Source organism: Hyperolius riggenbachi, chromosome 5 (assembly GCF_040937935.1).
Source record: "Hyperolius riggenbachi isolate aHypRig1 chromosome 5, aHypRig1.pri, whole genome shotgun sequence".
Lineage (NCBI taxonomy): Eukaryota > Metazoa > Chordata > Amphibia > Anura > Hyperoliidae > Hyperolius > Hyperolius riggenbachi.
Window position 1 is genome coordinate 266,501,358 of NC_090650.1, and position 22,919 is coordinate 266,524,276.

General features: G+C 44.7%; 1 protein-coding gene across 1 annotated transcript in view; it reads left to right on the forward strand.

Annotated features, from left to right (window-relative positions):
• The window catches only part of SYCP2L (synaptonemal complex protein 2 like), an 89,703-nt gene that overhangs the window by 31,306 nt on the left and 35,478 nt on the right, over positions 1-22,919 (forward strand). Inside the window, exons 6-9 of the mRNA XM_068234627.1 lie at positions 2,561-2,662; positions 3,555-3,582; positions 8,735-8,820; positions 8,942-9,030. Coding sequence (XP_068090728.1) covers positions 2,561-2,662; positions 3,555-3,582; positions 8,735-8,820; positions 8,942-9,030 — 305 coding nt within the window. The remainder of the gene's footprint in view (positions 1-2,560; positions 2,663-3,554; positions 3,583-8,734; positions 8,821-8,941; positions 9,031-22,919) is intronic.

Sequence of the window (22,919 nt, forward strand, 5' to 3'; positions counted from 1 at the left end):
CTCAGTTGTTTTGGGGAAGGAAAAAAGAGCATTACAAGTGCGCGCCAGGAATCTGACAGATTCAAGGAACTTGCTTAATCAGAAAGAATGACCCTCAATGTTTTTCAAAGGAATTCCTGTTTTTTGGGGGCCTGGAACTCTCCTGATATGAAGTATGGTAAATTTTGTAAAATAGTCTACTGTACCAAGGATCCTTGCTAGTAGAATTTTTCTTCTTCACATGTTCCTATATAAGCAAACTCCGCATAGTGTAATATTGTAGCTCCAATTGTGCAGCCAGCACCATAATACACTGAAACCAGAGGGAAAACCGTAAGGTGGTCTGTACAATCTTCAGCGTGGTAACGCGCTTGTGCTGCACCCCCACCCCATACTCTTACCGCTCACCTTATGAATGTCCACATCTTTTCACAGATAGTGAAATATGCGTTTTTGGTGACTATCTCTAGCCACGGCTGTCTTTTCCAATATGCAAGATATTGATCAACCATCTAGGGTGGAAACTACTAAATATGGCATAGTACGCTTGCAATATATGGACCTAACTGACATCAATCTGAAATGCAACAGACTTCCGGACCAGTCTCCAACATAGAATGTCTGTGTGGTACCCTGCTCCACAAATATGCACAGCTGCTTACCCCAACATCTATGCTTTCCTATTAAGGACTGGAAATTTTTAAACAAATTTATTACTGGTAAAAAATTTAAAATGCAGAACATTCACTCTGCCCGACTGTTATTCCTATAGTGTTCTTGGCCAACTTGGATCAAGTTTTCTATTTCCATGGTCTTGTATTACTGGGGTATCCAGAAGTGTATCTGATTTGCCACAAATGAAAACAGAGTTAAATATTTCTATTTTCAGCATTCCCATTCATATTGGCTGCTGCACACCACATTTTTACCTAAATAATGTTCAAATCAATAGCCAGTTTCCATGTCCGGAATACCTAGATTGTACCATACTTGAACTTTTTGTTCATATATCAAAAGGGTTCAAAGCCATTTATCACAAATATAAAAAAAAATGTATTACGTGAAAAGATTGTCCTTCCACCATCACAATTGATCTGTTTAGGGAACAGTCTTAGTTAACAATCTGAAAAATGTAAACGCTTGACACTTCTGGGTGGGGAAAACTGAAGTGTGCATATGGTTAATGTTTAGGGACAAAAACTTCTAGAATACTATCCTTAATTGAATTTAGAACTAATGTAAAGATGAGCCAACTCTTACCAAAATTTTTATTAGTTGCATTGCCTTTTTCGGAGCTATGGCAATGTGCAAAGCCAATGTCTAATGCTTGGTACACACCATGCAATTTCCTGTCAGATACAGGTTGAATCGATTTCCAACAGGTCCAATCTGTTTTCTTATTGTTTTCCAATCACTTCTATACAAAAATAATTGTGTACCAGGCATTAAAGGGCACCTGAAGTGTCTGAGATATTAAGGATGGCAGATTTCATTTTAGCTAATTACGGATCAAAGACTCTGGCACCTTTTAAGGACAAGAGCCTTTTTTTCACTTCTGATCACTGTGATTGGCTCACAGTGATCAGGGGATCAGGAGCCTATGAAAATTGCTCCTGACCAAGGGACATGTCTTTAGACAACTGAGTTATGTGTCTGCGAAGATGTGCGGTTGGATCCCATGCATGGGAGCCACCGGTGTTAAAGCTACTGTATCGCACACCTGAAACAAGCATGTAGCTAATCTGGTCAGACTTCAGTCAGACCCTGAACAAGTATGCACATCAGGTGCTCTAAGGCTAAAAGCTAAATTTACCGCACCATGCCCCCAGGCAATGATGGTCTATGGGGGTGTTCACAATCCCCACAAAGCGCCGGAAGTTCCCTATCTAACGTGCTTCAATACCTACATTACTGTGACTATCTGCATCGGACCGGAAGTCATGTAAGTCTATGGCAACGCAGGGTTTTTAAAAAGTTGGCAGCGGCGGTGCACATGCGCATTTATTACTATACGCTCCATGCTTCCGTGCACTTCCGTATACCCGAAACAGGAAGTCACTGCAAGTGTGCGTCACTTCCTCTGGACGGATGCCAGACAGGTAATACCGCATAGTAACACTATTTCCCAAAAGCCTGTTTTTGGCGGTGCGGCTGATACCAATATACAGTGTGAAGCTAGCCTGAGAGGCAACGGATCAGCAGGACAGCAAGGCAATTAGCATTATTTAAAAGGAAATAAATAGGGCAGCCTACATATCCCTCTGATTTCAGAGGTCCTTTAAGCCTCTTACACATGCTAGATGTAACATAGTGAAATCGACCAAGTAGGGGAAAACTGCAGTGTGCAATGTAGTAAGGGACAAACTCCTACGGTACTATATAATTAAGTTAAATATGTCACCCGAGGGCTATAATTCCTATCCCTCCTCAGCAACTTGCCTCGTGTGTACAAGGCTTTAACACTTGTTGCGTGTAAACACCAGCACTGCAAATATCTAGCGCAATTAATTTGAAAATGCCATGTCATCAGTAAAAAATGGGTGTCATTCTTATTTTATGCATTTTCTTTCCTTCCTTTTACATGGTAATATGGTTTGAAAGAACTTTGGAATTTCTGAAGATTTGTGATGAGGATAACACCTTCATTTCTGAACTCGTGGAAGAAATTTATGACACTGTTGTGGTAGGTTTTTTTTAATAAGGAAAGCTTGGATGTTTACAGTATATAGAGTTTTTTTCTAATTAAGCAGTTTCTGTGGGCTCAATACAGTTCCTGATGACCGTTTTGAACTACTACCATAATTACAAGAGATGGTCAATGAGATGCAAACAATTCTGAGTTGAAACCGCGTCATGCAAATTTTGCATGCAAAATTATGCAGCTGAAAAAGGGACCAATTGAATATCACGAAGGTGGAATTTATTACATTTTCAAGCTGCATAAATTTGCATGATCCTGCATCAATTTGGAATTATTTGCACCTACTTGCACATCCCTACTTATTACTGGTGATGAGTAAAAAGTCTCCTAGCATCATTATGTTGTTTTTAGTATTTATAGAACGCTGACTTCTTCCGCAGCACTGTACAGAGTGTATTGTCTTGTCACTCAACTGTTCCTCAGGGGACAAAAAATGATTTTAACTTACCTGAGGCACCTCCAGCCAGCAGGGGCGACTCCCACAAAATTGACCTGTCGCTGGGCTACAGCGCATACCCAGCCATGAGCCGCGCACACCCAGATCATGCTCCTGCAGCCGGGAGCGCTCTGCACTGATGCAGTATGCAAAAATTGCTACTGCGCATGCACAGAGCGCTCCTGGCAGCGGGAGCGAGATCAGGATGCGCAGGGCTTGGGGCAGCGCATGCTCAGTAGCTGGCGATGGCCCAGCTTTGTGTGGGTCACCTCTGCCGGCCTGAGAGAATTAGGACATTGTGAGCACAGGATCACTCCAGGGGGTTGCAAGAAACCCCAGGTAAGTTAATCAAATATTTGGGTCAGACTTTTTTGTAAGTGTTTGTTTGTTTGTTCTTTAGTTTTTTTTAATATTTTTTTTCCCCATTCAATTTTTAAGGTGATTTGCAGATCTGATAACAAAGAGGGTAAGTATATTTAGATTTCATTTTGCATTTTTTTTTTGTTCTTGGCTATAAAAAAAAATGCTGTCTGTGGTGGATAACACAGATTCTTCTTTCATTTTTTTTTTTAATAATGACCTGGGTTACACTTTGAAATTTCTGTTCCCAAACTGAAAAAGTTTTAGCGAATGCATATATGTTTCCACTTGAGCTGAAGTTTTTTTTTTTTTTTTTCTTTTTTTTTCTTTTTTACATATTCTTTTGAACTAGAAGCTTTCATAAAGGCTAGGTTCACACTGGGCCATTGCGTTCCCTTTAACTGCAGGAACGGAATTAGAAAGCGGTGCTGCACGTTATTGGCGTATTTCATTGCATACAGTCAATTAAAATAATTCTTCATTGTTAATGTGCATATTGTTTGTGGTAACACACGGCATGCAGTGACTTACGATGCAGTTATGGACAAAACATACCATCAGAGTGGACAGGGCAGTGTCTACTCCAAACAGGCCATTCCTGATCTGGCACAATGTGAACTGAGCATAAGGGTTTTTTGGTTTTTTTTTTTAATTTTTATAAAGTCAAACACAGAATGTTTATATTGTGCTTTTGTCCTGATGGACTGAAAGTGCCAATTATTAAACAAACCTGTTCTTTGAATCAAAAGAGAGTTCAGATTCGCTCAAACCCCCCCCCCCCCCCCCCCCCGATAATCATACCAGATGGTGCAGGATCAGGTGAGCCAAGCCAAACTTGTTATGTGAACAGGAAAGGATCCGCATGCCAGACCAGGTTGATGAAAAAAGGCTGAATATTTATTGAAAAATCCTGCAAACAGTGCAATAAAATCACAGGATCAACTGACGCATATCGACCCTACAATCTGCCCTTAGTCATAGTTAAAGAGGTTTAACACCCAGCATTACTGCTTTAAAAGATTGCTTACAGCTTAGAAATTATTATGCCAGATTTTTTTTTTAAGCAGAAATTCACTGAATGGGTTAAACATGACATTTTAGTGTTGGATTTAACTAGGAATCCGCATCCGTTCTTATCTTTAGTTACAAATGTATCTTTGTTTGGAATGCAAATAGACCTTGAAAAGCCTGCGGGGGAAGCCCTCTTTGTTCTCTCAGAGCAGTGTTTGTTTATTACTTTGTAAATAGATACATTTGTAACTAAACCTAAGCACGGAGGAGGATTTCTAGCTAAATGCAGCACTAAAATGTCATGTTTAATCCATGCAGTGAATTTCTGCTAAAAAAAAAATCTGGCATAATCGTTTCTAAGCTGTAAGCAATCTTTTAAAGCAAAGTTGAAATGCTGGGTGTTAGACCACTTCAAAAAAGGAACCTGTTAAGGGGGAGGCTTATATTTGGCCGGGAGGGAACAAAGCTCCACCCCACCAAACACACAACCAGCCTCTTAAAGAAACATTACATCTAACAAGATTGTTTATATAAAGCATACTACAAACATACAAAAGTGAATTAATGGGTGAGTGGGTAGATGCACATCTGCACCCCTTGTCACCAGGCTTCCTGGATATTTGCAGGTCACTCGGCATGTTCTCTCGAGCTTTCATGATTTTGTGTGGGAGGATGGATATTTGTGGGTGACCATGGTTGTCGCATGCCTGTCGCAGTGTCAGATGGTTGAAGAAAGATTAAAACAAAGGGGGTACACAAACAGTTGACTGTGTACCTTAAGGGTACTAATAAACCATGTTCAGAACTTCTGAAAAGTAGGAGTCAGAGTGAGACCAGAGAGGATCGGGTTTCTTTTGTTACTGGGTACAGCCTAGAGTTTAACAAGATCACCAATGTTGTGAAAAAATAATATATTCCGGTGCTGCACTCGGACACGAAAGTCAAAGTGATCCTGGATGGGGGTTGTCTGTTTTTCCGCCAGAAGGGCCCGTACTTTGGGGTCCATTCTTTTTCCCAGTCTCTTCCGGTCTCCATCTGCTACTCGTTCACCTACATGGCTTGCAACTGTAGGTTCTTACCCTTGTGGCTTCACCACATGCAACTATCGTTATTGCCATAAAAGGGGCACTTCAGTTTTTTCATTTACATGCAACAAAAACTTTCCCATTAAACAATATGTAAATTGCAACACCAAGTACACGATCTGTGATTTCCTGTACTGCGTGTCGCATCCAGTATGTAGGATGTACCACCCGTAATTTAAGAGCACGTATAGCAGAGCATTATTGTGGCACAAATTGGCACACTTTTTAAAAATCTGCAGTTTCAAAACATGTTGAGACTGCTCCTAGGGGCGATTTATCGTCCTTTAGTTTCCAGGGGGTAGAACGAGTCTCTTGTCCCTTCAGTGGGGAGATATCCACAGACTACTGTTAAAACGTGAAGCCTTTCGGATTCATCAATTGGGCACACGCATACCACAGGGTTTAAACAAAAAATGGGATTTGAGTTTAGTATATACATACTGATACCGTCTTTCATGTTTGTTATATGTTGTACGATCCTTCTTTTTTTTTTTTTTTTTTTTTTTTTTTCTTCCTCTCTCTCCCCATAGTGCTCTCCCCTTTCATACAGGTTCTGTACTCGGATTTAATCTTTGTATAATTAAGTGGCAATTTATTTTACTTTTTTTTAACATAATTGTTAATGTTATTAATCCACTTTTGTATGTCTGTAGTATGCTTTATATAAACAATCTTTTGTTAGATGTAATGTTTCTTTGAGGGGCTGGTTGTGTTTCGGGTGGAGCTTTGTTCCCTCCCGGCCATATATAAGCCTCCCCCTTAACAGGTTCATTTTTAACTATGACTAAGGGCAGATTGTAGGCCCGATACGCGTCAGTTGATCCTGTGATTTTTATTGTACTGTTTGTGGGATTTTTCAATAAATATTCAGCCTTTTTTCATTGACCTGGTCTGGTATGCGGATCCTTTCCTGTTCACTGTTCTGACTCATTCTAAATGCTGAGCCACCTACCTATCTATGTTGAAAGTAAACTTTTGATATGTTCCTGTTTATTACTGGTTATCCCAAACACTAGTCAGATATGATCAGTGATAATCTATTGAATTGCCTCCCCTCCCTTCCTGTGAATGTTTTACTAGGCTGGGATGCTATGAAAACAGGAATTGTTAACACACAAAGGCCATGTAATTCTTCCCTGTGGGAGTCGCCAAAGGCCACCTAAAACTATCTCTGGGGGTAGGGAACAGGGTGCAAAGATCAGGTAATACCGCTGTATGACCAGGGTGAACACAAAGCCCACCTAATTCTGTTATATTGGGACACAAAACATTTGATCTAGCTGTTTTGGGTATGGGGGCACAAATGCCATTTAATTCTTTCAGTAACTATTATGCATGGTGCCCTAGGTGAATTTTCACCCAGGGCTCCATCTCACCATAAATCAACCTAGAAATGTTGCGTAATTAAACCACTTCACAGCTTCAGTACAGTATATCTACTCCCCTGCAGACTTCATTTAACCGCCCAGGGGAGTAAATATACGTACCCCCGCTGCTACCACGGCTGTACGTGCTCCCGCTTATTTGTGCGCTCATTCATGTTGCCATCTGCCCACCAGGAGATCAATGAATGGGAAAGCAATTCCTAATCATTGATCTAAGTCCCTGTAGCAATTATCTGCACCTTTTATAAGAAGCTGCACGATCATTCTAATAAATAAGTTTCCCATCCTCAGTACACGTCCTGTAAGCATACATATTTTGCTTACAGGATGCATAAAAAAAGACTGAGGCCATCTTGTGACCAAATAGTAAAACTACATCTAAAAGCATTTTTTTTTAAAATGCAGAGACCTGTTTTTACATTTTAAATTAACCCCTTGCCTCCCACACCCCCCAATAGTTGCCAACATGTATCTTTTTTGTAAAAAAATAAAATAAATTTACAATTATAAAAAATGCATAGTTTTCTTAGGGACTGAACTTTTTTAATATGTATGTCAAGAGGGTATAATACTGTTACTTTATAAATTATGGGCTTTTTATTAGTGATGGATGCAAAACTGAAAAAAATGCATCTTTATTTCTTAATAAAATATTGGCGCCAGACATTGTGATTGGGACATCATTTAAATGGTGTAATAACCAGTACAAATGGGCAAATACATTACGTGAATTTTAATTACGGTAGCAAGCATTATTTAAAACTTATAATGGCCGAAAACTGAAAAATAAGGCTTTTTTTCCAATTTTTTTATTATTTTCCCATTAAAAAAACATTTAGAATAAAATAATTCTTGGCATAATGTACCACCCATAGTAAGCCTAATTAGTGATAAAAAAAACACATTTAACACATTTAACACATTTCATTCTGATAAGCAGAGATAAAGTTATTGGCAAATGAATGGAAGGAGAGCTGAAAGGTGAAAGGTGAAATTTGCTTGGATGCTGAAGGGGTAAAACCCCTCAGTTGTGAAGTGGAACAGAACATTAAAAAAAAAAACCCCAGTTCAGGCTTGCTGCAGAGTTAAGCCGTTTTCTACAACTCTAAGGGCCAGTGTACACCAAAAATCTCTAGCAGATACGCAAAACGCTAGATGTTTTTGAAGCAGATTTCAGAGCGATTCTAGGCATGTTTAGAGAGATTTTCTAAGCATGCCTAGCATTTTTTGGAGCGTTTTTGTGTATCAGATGTCATATTTTGTTACAGTAAAGCGGTTACTGAACAGCTTCTGTAACAAAAATGCTTGGAAAACCGCTCTGATCTAGCGTTTTTCAGAGTGGTTTTCCATTTTCCTATACTTAACATGGAGGCAGAAACGCCTCAGAAATCTAAAAAAAATGCTGCAGGACAGCAGTTTGCATTTGGGGGGGAAAACGAACCGCTCTGGTGTGCACCATCCCATTCTCTTTTACTAGCCAAGCGGTTTTCTTTCCCCCTGCAAGCGTTTAAAAAAAAAAAAAAAAAAAAAAAGCTCCAGAACTCACATTAGGGTTGTACAGGGGCTTCATGAGTCTGGGAAAACAATCTTACTGCGTGCTGTGAATATTTTAGAAGAAATTGAATCTGTGTTTGATGTTACAGGCATTTCTCTTTTCATATAGTACAGCAAATCACTCATTCCTGCTTGAGAATCCTGGATTTTTACGCTAAGCAATTTGCTTGTGATTTATCTCAACGATTGAATAATTCTTATTTTTGAAATTATTTTTCTTTAGGTGTAAAACAATTAGTAGATTCATTTCTGTTTACTCTTGGATTGGTAATAACAGAAAACTGGCCTGCTTTTCATATTCGATTAGAGGTGAGGCATATTTATAGTCTTATATTTTACTCTTGTTGTGCCTGTTTATAATATCTATTTTACATTTTCTTTTCTTTTTTTTTTTTCCCTTCACCCCTCAAATAAACAAAATCTGCAAAAGGCCATAAAGACTTTTAATCTCATACTGGATCATATTGCATTGGAGGAAAAGAAGTCTCTCCAGGCCTCGGAAGATATGGGTGCTTTAATGCAAGTATTTTATGTGGTTTCTAATAAGTCTGTGGATCATATTTAGTAAGGTATAATCCATAGCCTCTGCACATGAGTAAGGAAAAAAATTGGCATCAGGAGCTTCCCAAGTAATACTGTGAACCACCAACAATGTAGAAAAAAAATGGTCCCAAGAGCTCACCTGCTTAGGGCTCTTTCACATTAGACAACGCGTGCAGGAGCAGTTTCCTGCACACTTTGACTACCCTGCGGCGTGTCGTCAGGATGCTGCGGTGCGATGCTGATTAGCGGCGGTAGTAATGAATTAACCCGACGGGAAAATGGCGGGTCAACGCTCCCGAGTGCGTTGAACCGCAATGCACCGAAACGCAGCGTCGGGTGTGAAAGGTAAAATGAAAGCCTATGGACTTTCATTTTACCTTGGTTAACACAAAGTTTCGACTTTGCGTTGAAACGCAAAAAAAGGGCTCTAATGGAATTGGTGTATTTATTGCATCGTTTCTACACTAAGTTTTAGGTGATGGTTCTTTGAGGTGACAGGAGTAATTTTTTTAGTACTTTAGAGCAGTGTTCCCCAACCCTGTCCTCAAGGTCCACCAACAGTGCATGTTTTGTGGAAATCCACAGAGGTAGTTAATCAGCTCTGCTGAGTCACTAATTACCTCACCTGTGAATGAGTGTGGTTTTCTTCAAAACGTACGGTTAGTGGGCCTTGAGGACAGGGTTGGGGAACTCTCTGCTTTAGAGAAGTTGCACATAAATCTCAGGTTGTATTTGTTGAAACAAATGATGCATAATTGGATGTCCCTTTTACTGGCTTAGAGTTGCCACCTCTCTAAATCTAATTACTTTATGAGGAGAAGGCCACAATTCAGATGGCTTATGCCTAAAATCCTGAGGATATTTCTGTTCACTCTCCACAGCTGAAATATATTAATTGCTCTTTCCTTCCCCCGGTAGACACGCCTACTCCTCGGATTGCCTAGACCAGGGCTGCCCAATAGGTCGATCGCGATCTACAGGTAGATCGCGACCGCCTGATAGGTAGATCACGGCCTCATGGCCGCGTCCCATTGAATCTCGCGGCCAATCAGGGGAGGAGAGAGGTGCGGCTGAGGGGCCAGGGGCGGCTCTGCCATGGCTCCGTATCATGGCTGGTGTGGCACTGGAAGCAATACTTCCGCCTTCACTCATGCTGCCCGCCGGAACGCTCCCTCAGCCGCCGAATTGCACATCTGTCCTCCAGGCAGCCGTGGCTGAGGGAGTGAAGACCAGGACGCCATCGTGGAGGGAGGTAAGTTTTAACTTGTACCCGGGTTCCTATACCTAGCTACCTATACTGAGGCGCATACACCCTGCTAACCTATACTGAGGCGCATACACCCTGCTAACCTATACTGAGGCGCATACACCCTGCTAACCTATACTGAGGCGCATACACCCTGCTAACCTATACTGAGGCGTATACACCCTGCTAACCTATACTGAGGCGCATACACCCTGCTAACCTATACTGAGGCGCATACACCCTGCTAACCTATACTGAGGCGCATACACCCTGCTAACCTATACTGAGGCGCATACACCCTGCTAACCTATACTGAGGCGCATACACCCTGCTAACCTATACTGAGGCGCATACACCCTGCTAACCTATACTGAGGCGCATACACCCTGCTAACCTATACTGAGGCGCATACACCCTGCTAACCTATACTGAGGCGCATACACCCTGCTAACCTATACTGAGGCGCATACACCCTGCTAACCTATACTGAGGCGCATACACCCTGCTAACCTATACTGAGGCGCATACACCCTGCTAACCTATACTGAGGCGCATACACCCTGCTAACCTATACTGAGGCGCATACGCCCTGCTAACCTATACTGAGGCGCATACGCCCTGCTAACCTATACTGAGGCGCATACGCCCTGCTAACCTATACTGAGGCGCATACGCCCTGCTAACCTATACTGAGGCGCATACGCCCTGCTAACCTATACTGAGGCGCATACGCCCTGCTAACCTGTACTGAGGCGCATACGCCCTGCTAACCTGTACTGAGGCGCATACACCCTGCTAACCTATCCTGAAGGCACATATACCTAGCTAACCTATCCTGAAGGGACCTATACCGAACTACCTTTCCAGGAGGGGGGGGGGGGGGGATATGCTGCATATTTTATGCAGCAAATTTTAAAGTAGCTCGCGAGCCGAAAAAGTGTGGGCACTACTGGCCTAGACTACAGGTGGAATCAGTAAACTTCCTTCTCTGCTATTACTTGGTCTTTATAGTTTCGTTTACCCCACTTTTAGGCTGGTTTCACATTGGGACGTTACAGGCTGACGTTACAGCAGCCAGTAACGCAGCCCAACTCACAGCAATAATAAATCAATGTGCTGTTCAGTTCATTGTAACGCTGCACGTTCTGGGAAAGGGCAGCATGCTGTACATTATACTGGGCTAAGCCACGTTAGACTGTTTGCACATGCTCAGTAATGTTAGAGGAGGAGGTCTCCCCTCCTCCTCTGCGCCAGCCACATGGCTAATTAATATTCACTGCACTGTGGAGACTCGTGGTGGGACTGTACTGTTGTCCGGATCATGAATGAATTGTTCATTTGATCCGGATCTTTTTTGAGAGTCAAATCATCCGGATCATCACAATGAAAGATTCGGTTCACAGTGGATGTCTGTCTGGAAGAAACAGGAACATACAAAATGTACAGTGCAGGGAAAGTCCTGTCCTGCTAATCATTTCACCCAGTCTGCTTCCCTAGTAAAATGATTCAAATGATTCAGTTCAAAGATCCAGATCTTTTGAATAGTGGCGTACCTAGGGTATTTGGCACCCGGTGCTGATTATCCACAGACATTCCCCCCCCCCCCCCCCCAATCAGTAAGACAACGTGTGGTGCACTTAGCCAAAAAAATGGGGCTACATTGTGTGGCTGTGCTGAAAAATGGGGCTACATTGTGCGGCTGTGCTGAAAAATGGGTGTGGTCATGGACCAAAATGTGGGTGTGGTCACAGGTGGAGACAAATTTACATGCACTTAGCAATGGTGGGACATTAGCTTAGGACAGTGGTGGCGCACCTTTTGGAGGCCGAGTGCCCAAACTGCAACCCAAAAGTCACTTATCTATCGCAAAGCGCCAACAGCAATTTAAACTAAATACAAACATTTTAACCATTTACCGACAACCTATCGTATTAAAACGTCATGCTTACCGCTATTAACGGCAACATGACGTTTTAATACGTCGCGCATTCCCGCCGCTGCTACCGCCGTGTGCGTGCCGCTACCGCCGCCATTACCGTCGGGATCCCGTGCTGGGTGATTGGGGAAGAAGACCAAACGGTCCTCTACCCAATCGCAGTGCCTGGAGTGAATGGACGTGACCGCGAACAGCGGCTACGTCCATTCACATAAACAGGAAATGTAACAGTTTAATAAAGTTCCAACCCTCCCCCCCCCCCCAAAAAAAAACACTTGTAAAAAAAAAATCAGCTTAAAAAAAATAAATAGTTGCCTTAGGGACTCAGCTTTTTTTATTCTATATTTTATGGGAGAAAATTAATTTTAATTTATTACATAGGGGCTTGTAATTATGGCCAGAACAAACAGAAAAATAACCACTTATATTTCAAAATAATATACTGTCGCCATACATTGTGGTAGGGACATAATTTAAATGGTTTAATTATCGGGACCACTGGGCAAATAAAACGTGTTTGTTTTATCCACAGGAGAATGTTTAATTTTAAAACTATAATGGCTGAACACTGAGAAATAATTTTTTTTTCTTTTTTTGTTTTTGTTTTTCTCATTAAAATGCATTTAGAATAAAAAAATTCTTAGCAAAATGTACTATCCACAGAAAGCCTAATTGGTGGCGAAAAAAACGAGGTATAGATCATTTTCTTGTGATTAGTAATAAAGTTATTAGGGAATAAAAGGGAGGAGCGCTGACGACTGAAAATTGCTCTGGTCCGTTAGGATAAAAACCCTTGGGGGTGAACTGGTTAACTCATACGTGAACATTATGGAAAATCCAAGTTGAAAATAAACTGTGAAGATAAACCATTTCATCCATCCTACTCCTGAAAAATGTATTGTTTTAGAAACCCTCCTCCCCCCAGTTTTAATTTTCTGTTTTAAAAAGCTAAAAAAGTAGGTTTAAGGCTATTGTCTCATATGATTATGATTCAGCTTTTCCCATAGTCTCACAGTTAGCAATCATGTGACCCCCCAACAAGCCAAATTCAGAAATCTTGAGGCACCCAACAAATCATGAGGCCACCAACAAGACAAATTCAGCAATCATGAGGCCACCAACAAGACAAATTCAGCAGTCATAAGGCACATAAATTGACAGCATTTCACATAAATGGGCAGAATGCCCCCTTAATATGGTAGACACCTCTCACCTGGCTTCTGAATTCTCGTCTACTGGCTGCTGTGCCTGGCTGGCAATACTGTTTTTGGCTGGATTGGGGATGATGTGTGGACTGAAAGGCCTGGCAGTGATGCTGTGGCTGGGCTGGCTGGCGGTGATGCTGTGGCTGGGCTGGCTGGCGGTGATGCTGTGGCTGGGCTGGCTGGCGGTGATGCTGTGGCTGGGCTGGCTGGCGGTGATGCTGTGGCTGGGCTGGCTGGCGGTGATGCTGTGGCTGGGCTGGCTGGCGGTGATGCTGTGGCTGTGCCTGGCTGGTTGAAGTTAATGCTGGCCTGACTGGGGGTGATGATGTGGCCTTTTTGCCAGTGATTCTGGGCTGGTTGGCTGGTGGTGATGTTGGGCTGGCTGGCCTAGATAGTTTAGGTAGTGAGAGGTGCCCCCTAGTTTAGGTAGCGCCAGGAGCCAGTGTAGGTAGTATAGTAGTCCCCAGTACAGCTAGTATAGTGGCCCCCAGTATAGGTAGTATAGTGGGCCCCAGTATAGCTAGTATAGTGGGCCCCAGTATAGGTAGTATAATGGTCCCCAGTATAACTAGCATAGTGGCCCCCAGTATAGCTAGTATAGTTGCCCCCAGTATAGCTAGTATAGTTTCCCCCAGTAAATATAGCTAGTATAGTTTCCCCCAGTAAGTATAGCTAGTATAGTTGCCCCCAGCCAGTATAGCTAGTATAGTTGCCCCCAGCCAGTATAGCTAGTATAGTTGCCCCCAGCCAGTATAGCTAGTATAGTTGCCCCCAGCCAGTATAGCTAGTATTGTTGCCCCCAGCCAGTATAGCTAGTATAGTTGCCCCCAGCCAGTATAGCTAGTATAGTTGCCCCCAGCCAGTATAGCTAGTATAGTTGCCCCCAGCCAGTATAGCTAGTATAGTTGCCCCCAGCCAGTATAGCTAGTATAGTTGCCCCCAGCCAGTATAGCTAGTATAGTTGCCCCCAGCCAGTATAGCTAGTATAGTTGCCCCCAGCCAGTATAGCTAGTATAGTTGCCCCCAGCCAGTATAGCTAGTATAGTTGCCCCCAGCCAGTATAGCTAGTATAGTTGCCCCCAGCCAGTATAGCTAGTATAGTTGCCCCCAGCCAGTATAGCTAGTATAGTTGCCCCCAGCCAGTATAGCTAGTATAGTTGCCCCCAGCCAGTATAGCTAGTATAGTTGCCCCCAGCCAGTATAGCTAGTATAGTTGCCCCCAGCCAGTATAGCTAGTATAGTTGCCCCCAGCCAGTATAGCTAGTATAGTTGCCCCCAGCCAGTATAGCTAGTATAGTTGCCCCCAGCCAGTATAGCTAGTATTGTTGCCCCCAGTTAGTATAGCTAGTATTGTTGCCCCCAGTTAGTATAGCTAGTATAGTTGCCCCCAGCCAGTATAGCTAGTTTAGTTGCCCCCAGCCAGTATAGCTAGTTTAGTTGCCCCCAGTAAGTATAGCTAGTTTAGTTGCCCCCAGTAAGTATAGCTAGTATAGTTGCCCCCAGTAAGTATAGCTAGTTTAGTTGCCCCCAGGAGAGTGAAAGCAGCGCTAGAAGGAGGGGCTGTGGAGGCAGCAGTGGGGAGGGGGGGAATATCCCCCCCTCCCCCCCCCCCCCCCTCCCTCACCTGGGACCCTTCCTTCTGCCTCTCTTCCCCTCTATAGATAACTGTCGGGAAGTGCAGGGGCGGCCGGAGGCGTGCTGAGAATTACTCACCTTATTTCTGCGATCCAAGCGTGGCAGCGTCATGTCGTCACAGATCTCCGCCTTCAATGCCGCCCACTGTGCTTCCGCTAATCAGGAAGCACAGTGGGCGGCGTTGAAGACAGACCTGTGACGACATGACTTGGAACGCGGAAATTAGGTGAGTAATTCTCAGCACGCCTCCGGCCGCCCCTGAACTTCACGACAGTTATCTATGGAGGGGGAGAGAGGCAGAAGGAGGGGTCCCAGGTGAGGGGGGCGGATGTTTCCTCCTCCCCCTCCCCCCCCCCCCCCCCCACCGCTGCCTCCACAGCCCCTCCTTCTAGCACTGCTTTCACCCTCCTGCTGTGCTGCTGTGGTGGGTCGTGGTGACACCCCCCTGGGTATCTGTCACCCGGTGCGCCACGCCCCCCTGCGCCCTATGGTAGGGACGCCACTGCTTTTCAATAATCCGAATCCTTAAAAAGATCCGGACTTTCTATCACGAACCTGGAGCGGCTGCTTTGAGAGCTGCATAACGCAGCTTAATCTGACGTCCAACTTCAACATCACCATGCGTTGTGTTAGGGGCACGTTATGCGACCATAACATCCCCTAAAACGCAACATCTTGGTCGGAAAGTAGCATTAGGGTTATCAGATCCTTCACTAAGGCCTCTTTCACAGTGCGACGTTAAAGTCGCACGTTAAATCAACATTTAACGCAGAATAACTCGCTTCAGTGAAAAATCAATGCCCCATTCACAGTGCACATGTTGCGTTGGTGACTAACGCTTCACGTTAAGTGAAAGTACTGCATGCAGTGTGTTATGCACGTTATTAGCTGCGTTGGACTGTTTGCACATGCTCAGTAATGACTTGGATGCATACTTTTCATTGCCTGTATGCTCTACTGTATGCAGGCGCGGAGCTAGGGGGGGTCGGGGTAGGTCAAGTGCCCCCGGGCGCCGGGTCCCTAAGGGCGCCCAGCTGAGCTGATTTTTTTTTTTTCCTCTGCGGAGGGGAGCAGCGCAGAGAAGAGAAGAGGGAGAGCTAGCCTTAGGGCTCTCCCTCCCTCCATCGCTGTCCCCTCCGTTATTGTCCGGGTGCTGGCGCAGCGGGCGGGACTCACCTCCGTCTCGCTCCAGCGCCGGCCGGAAGTTCGGATCCCGCAGCCGCTGCTCTGGTCTGGACTAGACCAGAGTAGCGGCAGATCCATCCGCGCTGCGACGAGACGGAGGTAAGTTCCGCCCGCCGCTGCCAGCACCCGGACATTAATGGAGGGGACAGCGAGGGAGAGAGAGCAGCTCTCTCCCTCTTCTCTGCGCTGCTCCCCTCCTGCTGGGGAGGCAGGGAGGGGGACACCTGGCTACCTACTCTGGGCATATATACCCCTGGCTACATCTACTGGGCATATATACCCCCTGGCTACATCTACTGGGCATATATACCCCTGGCTACATCTACTGGGCATATATACCCCTGGCTACATCTACTGGGCATATATACCCCTGGCTACATCTACTGGGCATATATACCCCTGGCTACATATACTGGGCATATATACCCCTGGCTACATATACTAGGCATATATACCCCTGGCTGCATATACTGGGCATATATACCCCCTGGCTACATATACTGGGCATATATACCCCCTGGCTACATCTACTGGGCATATATACCCCTGGCTACATCTACTGGGCATATATACCCCTGGCTACATCTACTGGGCATATATACCCCTGGCTACATCTCCTGGGCATATTTACCCCTGGCTACATCTACTGGGCATATATACCGCTGGCTACATCTACTGGGCACATATACCCCTGGCTACATCTACTGGGCATATATACCCCTGGCTACATCTACTGGGCATATATACCCCTGGCTACATATACTGGGCATATATACCCCCTGGCTACATCTACTGGGCATATATACCCCTGGCTACATCTACTGGGCATATATACCCCTGGCTACATCTACTGGGCATATATACCCCTGGCTACATCTACTGGGCATATACACCCCTGGCTACATCTACTGGGCATATACACCCCTGGCTACATCTACTGGGCATATATACCCCCTGGCTACATCTACTGGGCATATATACCCCCTGGCTACATCTACTGGGCATATATACCCCTGGCTACATCTACTGGGCATATATACCCCTGGCTTCATCTACTGGGCATATATACCCCTGGCTTCATCTACTGGGCATATATACCCCCTGGCTACATCTACTGGGCATATATACCCCCCTGGCTACATCTACTGGGCATATATACCCCTGGCTACATCTACTGGGCATATATACCCCCTGGCTACATCTACTGGGCATATATACCCCTGGCTACATCTACTGTGCATATATACCCCTGGCTACATCTACTGGGCATATATACCCCCTGGCTACATCTACTGGGCATATATACCCCCTGGCTACATCTACTGGGCATATATACCCCCTGGCTACATCTACTGGGCATATATACCCCCTGGCTACATCTACTTGGCATATATACCCCTGGCTACATCTACTGGGCATATATACCCCCTGGCTACATCTACTGGGCATATATACCCCCTGGCTACATCTACTGGGCATATATACCCCCTGGCTACATCTACTGGGCATATATACCCCTGGCTACATCTACTGGGCATATATACCCCCTGGCTACATCTACTGGGCATATATACCCCCTGGCTACATCTACTGGGCATATATACCCCCTGACTACATCTACTGGGCATATATACCCCTGGCTACATCTACTGGGCATATATACCCCTGGCTACATCTACTGGGCATATATACCCCCTGGCTACATCTACTGGGCATATATACCCCCTGGCTACATCTACTGGGCATATATACCCCCTGGCTACATCTACTGGGCATATATACCCCTGGCTACATCTACTGGGCATATATACCCCTGGCTACATCTACTGGGCATATATACCCCTGGCTACATCTACTGGGCATATATACCCCTGGCTACATCTACTGGGCATATATACCCCTGGCTACATCTACTGGGCATATATACCCCTGGCTACATCTACTGGGCATATATACCCCTGGCTACATCTACTGGGCATATATACCCCTGGCTACATCTACTGGGCATATATACCCCTGGCTACATCTACTGGGCATATATACCCCTGGCTACATCTACTGGGCATATATACCCCTGGCTACATCTACTGGGCATATATACCCCTGGCTACATCTACTGGGCATATATACCCCTGGCTACATCTACTGGGCATATATACCCCTGGCTACATCTACTGGGCATATATACCCCCTGGCTACATCTACTGGGCATATATACCCCTGGCTACATATACTGGGCATATATACCCCCTGGCTACATGGACTGGGCATATATACCCCCTGGCTACATATACTGGGCATATATACCCCCTGGCTACATGGACTGGGCATATATACCCCCTGGCTACATATACTGGGCATATATACCCCTGGCTACCTACTCTGGGCATATATACCCCTGGCTACATATACTGGGCACATATACCTCTGGCTACATATACTGGGCACACATATCCCTGCCTACATATACTGGGCACATATACCCCTGGCTACCTGTTCTGTGGACATCTCTACCCCTGGCTACCTGTTCTGGGGACATCTATATCGCTGGCCACCTATTCTGGGGACATCTATACCGCTGGCCACCTATTCTGGGGACATCTATACTGCTGGCCACCTATTCTGGGGACAACTATAGACCTGGGGCTACCTATTTTTGGGGAACCACGTCAGATTGAGTGTATTTTGGAGAACTGCTGCCAGGTGAGAGGTGTCTACCATATTAACCAGCTGAGCGGTCTGGACGAGCTCAGCTCGTCCAACACCGCCAGCGGCTGCCGCTCAGGCCCTGCTGGGCCGATTTGAATGAAATAAAAAGCAGCACACGCAGCCGGCACTTTGCCAGCCGCGTGTGCTGCCTGATCGCCGCCGCTCTGCGGCGATTCGCCGCGAGCAGCGGCGAAAGAGGGTCCCCCCAGCCGCCTGAGCCCAGCGTAGCCGGAACAAAAAGTTCCGGCCAGCGCTAAGGGCTGGATCGGAGGCGGCTGACGTCAGGATGTCGGCTGACGTCGATGACGTCACTCCGCTCGTCGCTATGGCGACGATATAAGCAAAACAAGGAAGGCCGCTCATTGCGGCCTTCCTTGTTTATTCTGGGCGCCGGAGGCGATCGGAAGATCGCCTCCGGAGCGCCCTCTAGTGGGCTTTCATGCAGCCAACTTTCAGTTGGCTGCATGAAATAGTTTTTTTTTTATTTAAAAAAAACCCTCCCGCAGCCACCCTGGCGATTTAATCAGAACGCCAGGGTGGTTAAGGGGGCATTCTACCTATTTATGTGAAATGCTGTCTATTTATGTGACTCATGACTGCTGAATTTGTCTTGTTGGGGGCCTCATGGTTACTGAATTTGTCTTGTTGGGGGCCTCATGATTTGTTGGGGGCCTCAAGATCGCTGAATTTGTCTTGTTGGGGGCCTCATGATTGCTGAATTTGTCTTGTTGGGGGCCTCATGATTGCTAAATTTGTCTTGTTGGGGGCCTCATGATTGCTGAGTTGGTTATGTTGGGGGTCTCATGATTGCTGAATTTGTCTTGATGGGGGGGGCTCATGATTGCTGAATTTGTCTTGGAACATGCTGGAAGGTACATACTGAGGGAGGGTGGGTGAGCGTGAGCCTGCTAACCTCCATATACATTTGGCTCCACCCATAACCACGCCCACATTTATTATGTGACCACGCCCCTTTTTGGCGCGGCGCAACCTTGACTTTGGGGGGCGCATTAATAGTCTTTGTCCCCGGGCGCTGAAAACCCTAGCTACGCCTCTGACTGTATGCGACCTTAACGGGCATTGCCTCTTGGATGCGTGTTAGAAAATGTTTTAACGTGGACTAACGCACAGAAATATTAAGTCTGTGTGACATTCACAGTGCACACGTTGCGTTGTGTGTAACATGTAGCAATATTTAGAATGTGCTGCATGCTGTGTGTTTAGCAATAAATCTGCTGTGTTGTGTGTGTTGCACATGCTCAGTAATGTTTTTTTTTTTTTTAAATGTAACGCATGCGCCGGTTTCGTTCCATCACTGTGCAACGAAAACGGTGCACCAAACGCAGGGTTAAGAATGTACTATAATGTCCAAGTTATAGTCTTTCAATGCGTTGCATTAGGGGCACGTTATGCGTCCATAACATCGCATCAAACGCACCATCTCACTGTGAAAGAGGCCTAACTGTAGTAGTAAAGTCAACTAGCCATAGGGCTTTTCCAGCAAAAAAGACCTGTAAAAGAACATTCTTGATGTTTAGGGGCTCTTTCACAGTGGGGCGTTGCGTTTGATGCGATGCATAACGTGCCCCTAACACAGGGCATGTAGGTTTTAAAATTGGACATTATTTTGCACTGCGTTGTCTCTTGGTGAGCCGTTTTCGTCCCATACTGATGGAACAAAAACAGCGCATGCGTTACATTTAAAAAAAAAAATAAAAAAAAAATTACTGAGCATGTGCAACACACATAACGCAGCAAATGTATTGCTAAACGCACAGCATGCAGCACGTTCTAAATATTGCTACACGTTACACACACCGCAACGTGTGCACTGAATGTCGCACAGACTTTGTATTGCTGTGTGTTATTTTGCGTTATAATTTTTTATAACGTGCGAATTTAACGTCCCACTGTGAAAGAAATTCTGATCGGATTGGTTATAAATAATCTCTGTTGATGGGCACAATAGATTACAAACTATTATAAAAACAATCGTCTGATTGAATTTTCGTCTATCCAAAATTTGGATTTTCTTGTTGGTTGTGATAGGAAAACGAAGATTGGTTCGTTGATGGTGTAATAAACGATGTCAATTCCGATCAGAATTTCTCATCGTTCGAATGATTTTTCACTAGAAATTGGATCGTTAGTGGCCACCTTTAGGAAGATTTTACAAAGTTAAGGCATTACAGAAACTAGAGGGATGTTTTTTTAGAACCAAGGTAATCCAGCAAACCTGGTTTGGATTTATTAAAATATTCTGCTTTTTTGCTGTAAAGGTTTTTGGGTGGGTCGTTTTGGCCATAGTAATAGATATTCAATTAATGGCTGTGGGATTGTAGTAGCGTGCACAAACCTGCAGTGCAAGTCCAGGATGACCCAAGTATAACTCTGTCACAGTTTTCAAGATCCAGCACTGCATTTTGCTTTAAAATGTAAATGATTTTTAAATGCTCCAGGCTACTTTTGTGGGTTTACTTAGGCTACATACACACTTGAGATAAAAGTTTTTGGAAAAGGCAAGATCACAGACCAATTTTACCCCATTCCATGTAGTATGAGAGCCATACTCTACACAGTCTATTCTTTTGGGCTGAACTCCCCCCATCAGATAAAAATCTTTGCAAGATGCTGCACACATTCAACAGATCAGTATCTGCAAAAGATCTGTTCCTGCAAAAGGAACACATACACACCTCATACACACCTTGTTTAACAGACATTCATCTGCAGATCAGATCCACCAGGATGGATCTTCAGATCTGCAGATGATTGTCAGATATGCAGATGAATGTCTGTTAAACAAGGTGTGTGAGGATCTGAAGATATAGACTAAGGCCACATAAACACATCACACCATAGTCTTTTGAAAATGAAAGATCACAGACCAATTTTTTCCCCCCTTCCATGTAGTACAGGGGTCGGCAACCCGCGGCTCCGGAGCCGCATGCGGCTCTTTTTCTCCTTCGCCGCGGCTCCGGTGTCAGTGGCTGACTGGCTGCGGGGCGCATGTGACGTGTGCTGTAGTTGCTGGCCGGCAGCCTATCAGAGAGGCCGCCGGACCAGTGCCGTGCAGGGCTTCGGGCGGCCATTTTCCCGTAGCCCTGCAGGCAGGACGTGACGTAGGTAGAGCATCGTAGGAGTTGTGCGCCACTAGGTCGGGACCGGAGGTCGGGACAGGAGGACATCGTGACAGGAGGTCTTCTGATGAGGTGAGTAAATGGGTTTTTTTTTCAGATCTGCTTGGATTGTGCATATGGGGGTCATATCTGCGAACGATCAGTGCATATGGGGGTCATATCTGCTAACGATTTGTGCATATGGGGGTCATATCTGCTAACGATTTGTGCATATGGGGGTCATATCTGCTAACGATTTGTGCATATGGGGGTCAATATATACAGTGTTAGATTTGTTTTGTAATGGTTTTGCGGCTCCCAGTTTTTTTCTCTTTTCGAAAACTGGTCCAAGTGGCTCTTTATGTCTTAAAGGTTGCAGACCCCTGATGTAGTATGAGAGCCATACCTTCACAGTCTTTTCTATGGAGCTGAACTCCCCATCAGAAAAAAATATCTGCAAGATGCTGCACACACACAAAAGATCAGTATCTGCAAAAGATCTGTTCCTGCCAAAGATCTGTTCCTGCAAATTGCATTCATAGTCTACGAGATCTGCAGATCATCATACACACATTGTTTAACTGACATTTATCTGCACATCAGACAATCATCTGCAGATCTGAAAATCCATCCTGGTGGATCTGATCTGCAGATGAATGTCTGTTAAACAAGGTGTGTATAATGATCTGCAGATATCATAGAGTATGAATGCATTTTGCAGGAACAGATCTTTTGCAGGAACAGATCTTTTGCAGGAACAGATCTTTTGCAGGAACAGATCTTTTGCAGGAACAGATCTTTTGCAGGAACAGATCTTTTGCAGGAACAGA